This window comes from Hakea prostrata, unplaced genomic scaffold (genome assembly GCF_041222555.1).
Source record: "Hakea prostrata isolate BN-2017 unplaced genomic scaffold, UWA_Hpros_2 contig_50, whole genome shotgun sequence".
Taxonomy (NCBI): domain Eukaryota; kingdom Viridiplantae; phylum Streptophyta; class Magnoliopsida; order Proteales; family Proteaceae; genus Hakea; species Hakea prostrata.
Window position 1 is genome coordinate 1 of NW_028291169.1, and position 9695 is coordinate 9695.

Genomic DNA, 9695 nt, shown 5'->3' on the forward strand with positions numbered 1-9695 from the left:
ATGATTTTTGGCTTTAATCCCGAAATTAAAAATCCTTATTAAGATGGGTTAAGATCATGAAAGCATGATTAATTAGAATTTTAATCATAATTAATGAGATTAAATTTTTCGAAAAAACAGGGGAGAGAGGGAAAGAAAAAGAAGACCAGTTCTCTAGGTTACGAAAATAAGAAACTCATACACTGCTGCATTAGGAAAATTTCTTTTTCTCTCCGGAAGTAATTCTGTTTCGTTCGCCGGAAAATTTCTACTAACTGATGAGGGACGATGTTGATTTCAGATTAGCTGTCTGAAATCAGGGCCTGTGTGGTGATGAATCAAATAATCATCACTGCTTGACATGTCATAAACTGTGCTTTGATTCCAGGAATTGGTGCTGTTCCTGCAACTCTTTCTGACGTCGAAGCTCGATAACCTTTCGGTGTGAGTTCGAATGCTTGGTGAGCATGAAGGTTGGACTTGCAGCTGGTCTGTATTCCGGCACTAATCGGCCGGATTTGTACCGAACACCACATGCGTTGCAGAGCGTCTTTGGTCCCATTGGTCCTGTTCGCCACTGAGGAGTCTTGTCTGTTGCGCAATGCAAGCATTTCCGACCTTCTCCTCCATTCTCTGAGCTGTCTTTCTTCTTCGTTGTTTTCTTCATTGTTGTGTTCGATAGAATGTCTGATTGAGATGATGAAGTCGTTGGGGTTAACATGAGCAACCGTGAGGACCAATTGATTGGTGCAGCCCGTGATCGTTTGCTTCTCGCTTTCCCTGGAACGGACAGCTCTGCCCGAAATATCGGGTTGCTGTTGTTGTCGTCGTTGATGTTGGTTACTGGTTGATGGAATTCATGTGTTTCGGATGCTTCGTTGGTTCTTGCCTTCATCCCTGTTATCAGTTGCAGTTTCTGCAAATCCTCACTCGAGAACGATTCCTCCACGATATTCGATACCCATTCGAGCGAAGCTATGTCGTCGTACTGCAATTTCCAAATTTTCAAATTTAATCAAACAAGACTAAGCAAAAACGAAATGGAATTCAGAACTAAATTTGGCGGTGTTCGCATTACCGGAACGCAGAGGTCACCAGAGAACTGAGCAGCGTCGGTAATGTTACGACAACCAAAGTTACCGGAGAAATGTAGGTCACCGCCAGAGAAAGAAGAGTTGCAACTGTCGACGACGGTGACAGTGGATGAATCGGTTGAACTTCCGGTGCCGGAATCAAAAGCTCCATCGTTATTGATAGGTTCTTCGTTTGAGAAGTCAAGGAGGTCATCAATGGTGAAAAGGTCATCGGTATGGCGAATTTCTGTTGTGAATTGGGAATTCCCTGCACGGCAACATCCATTGTAGATGAATTCTGGTGCTTCCATTGGTCTCTGTTCTTGAGTCACAACCACGAGAAGTTATGCAAGAGAAGAAGAAGAGAGAGAGACAAGACAGGAGACTAGGAGAGGATACAAAGCCGAGAGAAAGAGTAGGGTTTATTTGTGTATGAAGCTGACAGCCAGACAGAGAACCTAAAAGAGAGGGGATTTTGACGAGTAAAAAGAATCAATTACAAAAGTGTTTTTAGCATTAAACAAATAAATTAAATTAATCAACCAAACAAAAATTAAAAAGAGCATCTTTACTTACTACCTGCCATGTAAATTTTTTAAATAATATCGGTGATTTTATTCCAAATTTTCTACACACTCTTTACTTCTTGTGTAATGACCACTCTATTCCTAAATAATGGGTAGAGTTTTGAAAAGGAAGTAGGGTAGAAAAGTAATTGCAGTCTCAAGTGTTCAATTCAACCCCTAAGGAACCGATCTAGCTGGTTTGTCGCTGCGACTCGTGCATTAGCGTCCAAGTTTCCAGCCGGATACCTCTGCTTTATTTTCCTCGAGAGTTGCGTTTCTTTTTTTTATTTTCGTTTCTCTCCCTGCATTTTACCTTTATTTTTTTTAAAAAAATATTAATTTTCCTGACCCTATTTATCCATTATTAAATTCGAGGGCCACGTTTAAGCACGACGCTTACAGCTCACCTCTACGTTTAACGTCTCGCCACGTGGGTACTGTTCGGAGACCTTCTGGTTTTGTTTTTCACCGTTTTTTCAACCTCTACCCATGCCACGTAGGAGAGAGAATTCACAGTCTACCGTTGGATATCGGTTTCGTCTCCACGTGGCTCCTGTTGACTCCAAAACAGTGGGACCCACATCCGGCTTACTCTAGGAGACAAGGTAACTAGAGATATTTTCGGGTTCACTTATCCATTAGAAAGAAAAAGATTAAAGAAAAGAAAAAAGAAAAATCTTTTCCTTTTTTATTTTTGGATTTTAATGCTTGAATTAAAAGGAAAGGCAGATAAAGAGAGGGCACCGGGGTACGTTGCTTGGCGTAGAGGTTTAATTTTTTCAGAGATTATTCGTCTTTTTATACTTTTCATTTTTTTTCATTTTTTTTTCCTTTTCTGGTTTTATACTTTTATTGGAGTGGCTTGTGGAGCCATCATGGCACGTGATAGAGGTGGAGGATTGTCAGGGACCATGTGAGGTCCTTCGCTCTTGCTAAAAAGCCTACACAGACGGTGTTGATGCCACGTTGCGAGCATCCATCGGTCTTACACATTTCCTGGATGGTTCTCTCACGTGCTGTTGATATTGTGGTTCTACGTTACATTATGATATCATGTGCCGGGACCTGGAGGTCATTTGGGTTTGAACCACCACCCGTCCGACCGTATATGTTTTTTTTTTCTTTTAATATTTGAGAAATCTTTTTTCCTCACTGCAAAATATATTGGGAAACTTACGGGTGTATTTTTAAGTTTTCCTTGCAAAAATACTCATAATAAGATTAGCTAAAATTAATTTTGAGTTCACGACTTCTTCTCTCTTTTTAACATTTTTACCCTTAAAACTATATTAGGTAACCATGAAAGTAATGAAAAAGAGAAAAGAAATAAAGGCTGGAAAAATATGTTGTCAGAGGTAAAAATGTCCGAAGGGAAGAAAAAAATAATTATTTTGGTTAGTTTTGTAAACACAATTGATTTTAGTTAGTTTTGTAAATTGAAACATTGAATTACTTTTGTAAATTGAAATTTAAGTATAGTTAATCATGTAATTTTTCCTATATTTATTCAGGAGGTAGAGTTGTTGTGATTCACAGTAACATAAATAAACCTATAATTAGAAAGTACAGGCCCAATTTCAATATATCTTTCATGATCAGTACAGTGCTAAGCTGTGGAGGATCTTTCTACATAATTCACATACTTTATAGACAATCTAAAGTAGCCCAAAAGGCGCATGTAGCCATCAAGAGTTTTGGAGAGCCCAGAAGCCCACTCAAGATTGTGAAGGACCACTTGTGGGAACCAATATGACTACACCTCTTCTTTTCAACAAAGCAGGGTTCTACTCAGTTGGGAGAAACCACCTCAAGGATATTTTAAAATCAATACTAATGCAGCATGCAACAACGAAAAAGATTTAATGGGTTAGGCCTTGTCATAAGGGACCATGAAGGTAGGGTTCTCAATGCAGTATCTGAAAGAGCCCAGGGACACTATGCATCTATAAGCGAAGCTTTAGCCATGCGCTCTGCCTTGCTATATGGATTGAGTGAAGACTTGGACAAAGTTTTTGTTGAATCGGATTGCAATGATTGACCTTGTTCAATATTCAACACGACCAACACCCACAATTTTGGAACCAATTATTGCTGATATTCTCCATTTACAATCTAAATTTTCCTTTTGTAATTTCTGTTTTATTGTTAGGGATGTCAACTTTATAGCTGACTACCTAGCCCGGAGAGCCTAGTCAGTTATGGGCGTGACTGTATGGCCCATTTCCACTCCTTGGTTGGCTAACCTTGTTTCGTCTTCCTTGACTTTGCCCTGTGAATAAAGTTTTCTAATCCTTCTACAAAAAAAAAAAAAGACAATCTAACTCAAATTGGGCATCCTAAAATATTCCTAAGTCATGTACAACATTGTTGTCTTGAGCGCTTCTCCTACTAAAGTTGAATCGAGAATATTCAAAAAAGATTGACTATCTATGTTGCCCTCACAATAAATCCATTGGAGACAATGAAGATGATGTATTTAATGAAGTTTCCAATCATTCTAAATCATTCTAACTTTTTTGTTGGTTAAAAGATTTCTTTTTTTTTTTTTCGTCCAAAGGTTAAAAGATTTCATTATAGTCAACGCAAAGCTATTCTAGTGGTGAAACCAACACTTCCTAGTGAAGAGGTCGTGGGTTCGACTCTTGCTCAGGCATATTAATATCTCCATCCCGACTTAATGAAGCCCTTTTGTACAAAAAAAAGAAAAAATGAGAATGATTTCATTAGTCCAAAGAAATTGGAAGTCGATGCAAGGGAACTAAACCAACGAATGGAGATGGGGCCATTCAGTTGTGCTCAATATTAATTAGGCCCTATGGGCTAAGGAATTCGCTACAATATTAACATCCTGAAAAGAAAATTACAATCTTCAAAATAAGACTTAAAAAGGTGATGGATGTCCTCAACGATTGGCCTTCTCCAAGAGCATGTAGGGTAGCTGATCTTAGTGTTAAGGCTTGGCCCATTAAGGAGGAACCAAAGCCCACTGGATCTGATATAGCAAGCACAATCTGTCAGAATGATTCCTTATGAGTAGGCTCAAGCCCGATTTACCATCTTGGAGGGATGCTTCAGAGATTCACCAGCCACCATCCTTGAAGAGGACTCTCCCATTGGGTTGATTTCATTGTGGGCTTTGATCCCTGATTAAGCTTTCATCTGAAACGCTTTCAATTGGGCTTGAGAGAGGTGTGGGTTCGATGCACTCCAGAATTCCTCAAAAGCTGCCACTTCAATGGGCTTGGGTGATTCCTTCTTTTCTCTTAAAATCCGACAATTTCTAGAAAGTGCCAGCAAACAAGTATGCACCCACAGAGCAACACGTCTATTACTATTTACAATACAAAAATAACCATCGGGCCTTTGCTATATCTTCCCTTGAGATATCTGTAATGACCAAAACATAATCTACATTAGCAATAGGTAAATTCTCATTCGTAGATGAGGTGTTGGCTAGGGGGAAGAAATGGGTGATAGTGGGAAGAAGACTGTACTTTGTTGTATCACATATTGGCAAACATGTGTAACCCAAAACTGAATAGCCTGAATCAATTTGACCGGTTATGGTTTACATTGTGTAAATAAAATCTGGTTCCTCGCATTCAAAATGTAACATTTTATCAAAGAATATTGAAGCCCATTCCAAGGTAGTAAAATTCCACCCAAATGTGGAGCAAATCTGGATACAAAGATGTAAAAAGGACAAAGCTTGGAAAGACTCCATACAACATCCTAATGGGCACGCTACCCAAATGTACTTGATCCACTCACCAGATAAAAGCAAATAAATGCCAATAAGTTTCAAGTTCTTTCCCACAAAATGGACAGAAGGGATCTCAGTGAGTCCACTTATCTGTAAACCCCTTAACAGCTAAGCCACTATGTATAAGGCTGATGTGTTCGAAATCTGCTCAACCCTTAGATCACTGATGAACAACCTGCAAAACAATGTCAGACGTGGCCCGACCGAGGGGGTCAGGAGGCCACCTCCGAAGGCTAAGTCAGTTAAAGAACTGATCACAAAGCTCTGGCGAGTTGCAGAGCAAAAATTTGAATACGATTATCAGGAATACGATTCAGTTACCTCAGCCTTGTGCAGGCTACCTGATTTTATAGTTTCTTCTTTGGATTTCTGATCGTTGGATTCGTTTGTGCCTTATCTTGGTGACCGTGAGATCCTTACAGTTAAACTCCTTTTGCGAAGTGGTGGGTGACTTCCCTTAATCACACGATCCCTTGCTCTAAGTGACTAAGATAAGGTAAGGATTCACAATAACCTTCACAATCTCTCTTCTAAATGCAACTAAGATAGGATTTGTTGCATTGTTTTCATTGTTGGGATTCATCGAATGCTTCACAATCTTTGTGAGATTTGGTTTATGCAATCCTTTGTATATGAAATTGATTCGAACATCTCTGAGACGACCGTGGGCATTTGCGAGAGCCGATTTGGGGGTTTTCGTTTGAAAACCAATTGGGGTGTTTGAAAGGTAGTCTGCAGACCCTAATACCGTTAAACTTAAGATCCCAAAGTTCCGTTTCAAGTTGAGATCAAACTAGAGATGAATTTAGGACTGGTTGACCGACCCTGTATGGCCCAACCCCCTTGCCCTCTATTTGGGTGTGTGTTTTAGCCCCTTTGATTCTTGACGATTCCCTATTATTGCTCATTAAATTTCTATTGTTTCTATGGTTACTTTAGATCATTTGCACTCTCTTTTTGGTGGATTACTTTTGGGATTTGGAGAGTTATATAAACGTGAAAGGTGAGGAATATACTCAACCATGTTTTGTATGAATGATGTGTTATTTAAATCTTCAATATTTTGATATATTGTAATCTCTTATAAATTGTGTGTGATTTTGCACGAATGGAAGGCAATGATTGTTTGTACTTGTTATATTCCAAATTTCATAAATTGTTGTATTTGAATGATGATTGAGAATGTGTGGGTTTGATTTTGGGACTAAGTCTTTTTATACTTATAAACCAACTAGGGTTGTGGGTTACTTTCATTTCCCTAGTGACTTTATATGAATATGCATCTAGACTTAAATACATTAATACGAGGTGTCTAGAAGGGTTTGACTAGAAAACCTTATGAGTACTTCTACCCTTTCGGTAGGAGTATTGAAGTTGGTTAACCCGTGATGCCAGTGGTTGAGTCTTGTGTGCATCAAACAAGCCCACTTTCATCATAAAATGGTAGAGTTGCATATAATAGATAAGGGCTCTAGGGCGATCAAGACCAATAACCAACCCGTGAGAAGATATGGAGAGCATCATGTCCATTATATGTGGATGACCATAGGGTTAAGGGATGATTCCAAAAGATGGTTTCGGTGGCGAGGAGTACATTCATAAGTGAGAAGGATATTGAGCTAAAATGGCACTAGGCATAAGGGGAGATATCCGGATCACATGTAGCACGAGACTGTATGACTATGCATTGGATCTAGAGTTGTCCTTGACATACGCCATATCTCAAACCAATGGTGATGTGAGCGATAGTGGTGACCTAATCCCTAACCATGGTTGATGTGACTTTATCCAACTATTGCGGATAACTCAACAGACGTGCTTGAGTGCCATGAGGGAGAGTGACTAAGACGACCCAGAGGAAACTAGTATTCGACTTAATACATGTCTACTATAGAGACTTCATGATAGAGTTAGGAGCATAACATCATATTCGTTCATTACTTATACTATTATGATCATTATTTATATTACCATCATTAATCTTTTTGCATGTGATCTGAGAATTTGTGAATGAATGCATGATATGTTGTTGAGGTTGACTTTATTGAGTTCTGTTGAACTTATTCCTTTTATATGCATGTGTCTTTTAGATTATACTGTAGGTTATGAGGAATCCATTCAATTGGAGAATCCGTCGCCAGCAGATTATTATGGAAAAGTGATTGGAAAGGAAGTTGACTCGCATGGAACTTTGTGCCCGTGCCAAGACTGTTCTTATGGAGCTGGATTCTATTAGAGAATTAATTTAGTTTAATTCCGCTATAAAACTATTCTTCCTTTACTCTGATATTCATTTTGATCAACTTAAGTTAATGGACGATTGTAACCTTGATAATCCAGATTTTATAATTTTCATAATTGATTATTCTTTTTTCTTGTTTTTTGATTTGCTACATCATATGATTGTATGGATTTGTCACTGATTTGAGATCCTGTAATATATCATCTCCACGGGTATTCAGGTATGACTGGATCCGACTGGGTGGGGTGTAACAATATGAGCACATGCTTATTAAAATTACTCCATAAATGATAGAAATGAATATATATGCCCAACATTCTGGATTGTGAGATCTTTTTTCTAATCTTTTAAATGAAAATAGGTCCTAACATATACTAACACAAAAAAATGAGAAATGAAAATTGATACAAAAAAGATTCTTAGTCTTTTACTTCGTATATGTAATCACAACCTCTTGTTGATACCATAGAATCAAATGAGACCTCATTTCTTTTTTATTCCAAAATTAAGGAGTTTTAAAATAGGGTTTGCTTTGACCACTATGCATTTTGGAATGATTATGAAAGTGATTATCAAACCTAGAATTTTGAAAGTTCCATGTTAAGTTGTGATGCGTCCAAAATCTGCTCAGCCCTTGGATCTCCACGTGATGTCCTGCAAAACGAAAGCGTCGGATGTGGCCCGACGGCTGGGGTCGGGAGTCCACCTCCGAAGGCTAAGTCAGTTGATGAACTTAATCACAAACGGCTCTGCTAGAAGCACAGAGCTAATGAATGAAGAAACGGGAAAGGTGATCTAGATAGCAGAACACTGATAGTTTAGGTCTATCAGTATGTATCTGAACCTGAGTCTCAGATAGTATTCTTATTGATCGATTGATCCCCTCTCCTCACCTTGTAGGGTAGTGAGGTTTATATAGAGTGTACCTTCGAATCTCCATCGTTGGATGCACTTGAGCCTTCTTCGGGTAATCGTTGGATCTTATCAGTGAGATCCGTTGAGCGATAGACTTCTACTAGTTTGGGCTAGTAGAGGACTCCTGAGATAACCGTTAGGTTATGCGATAGTTATCCCTTTGATAATGATTATCCGCAGCCGTCAGTTTGAGTCTGCCATCATCAGGGTGATTACCCTAATCCATAAGTAAGATTAGGGCACGCTTGTAGCCGAATAAGCTTTCTTCTTCAGCAAGCCATCTTCCGGATCCGGTTCGCTCGGGAGCGATTCGGTTTTCTCCGTCTCGACAGGGGTCGAGGGTCGGACCAGGTATGAACCCGGTCTGATCATAAACTCTCCATATCACGAGCCCCCCAGACCAAGCGTTCGGTCGATCCCGAGGGCTTGGTTTTTAACTGGGTTCGTCGTCAGGTGATGATCTCTGCGTGCTTTATTAAATGTCATATCACATTTAATGCGGTGGTCACTTTTCCTCGAGAGTTGTGAGTGTAAGGCCACATATCTCGTTGCAGTTGATCTGTCGTGGCTCACGTCATCCAAGCGACGGTTTCCGAACGCCTATTTCGGATTCGTGAGTTCAAACTTTCAAAACATCTTTCAATCTTGATCGTTGATTTTGAATCAATCTCGATCGTTCAGATTCTCGAACACTCGTGCGGGAGTTTTAAAAGCGGTTCGTTGTCTTCGTAGGTTTCATTCTTCCTGTCTGGAATTTGAACCTTTGTTGTGCCGTTTCGCGCCTTCCCGCTCTCAAGCTTCCGTCTCACTGAATCAGTAAGTTTACTGGTCTTTTTCCTTTTGTAGTTTACTGAAACGAGTAATGGCGGACGATAGGGCTTCTTTAGTACCCCATGTTGGTGATAGCAGTGATGCTTTTGCTTCTCCTGCTCCCGAACAGTCGGATAGTGATAACAAAACCCTAACCGTCCTCTCGCAGGAGTTCGCTGAGGTTTCTCAAAAAGGTTTTGAAAGAAAACTGAAACTTCTCCTGTCCTTCTCGAGTCTGGATCTTCCAAGATTGTCGAGTCTTCTAGGCAGCCTCAAACCTCCGGGTCCAATGGTGGACCTGGCTCTGTTCCTTCCATTTACAATGGAGAAACCCTTCTTTCAGCTGT

The 9695-nt window shown here is 39.7% G+C and overlaps 1 protein-coding gene across 1 annotated transcript; it reads right to left on the reverse strand.

Moving 5' to 3' along the window:
- Positions 1 to 124: 124 nt before the first annotated feature.
- On the reverse strand, positions 125 to 1515 carry LOC148999067 (GATA transcription factor 12-like). Its single transcript, XM_089141491.1, is given in 3 exon segments — positions 125 to 357; positions 359 to 967; positions 1058 to 1515. Coding segments are annotated over 3 exon segments (996 nt in total). The 5' UTR covers positions 1364 to 1515; the 3' UTR covers positions 125 to 276.
- Positions 1516 to 9695: the final 8180 nt, after the last annotated feature.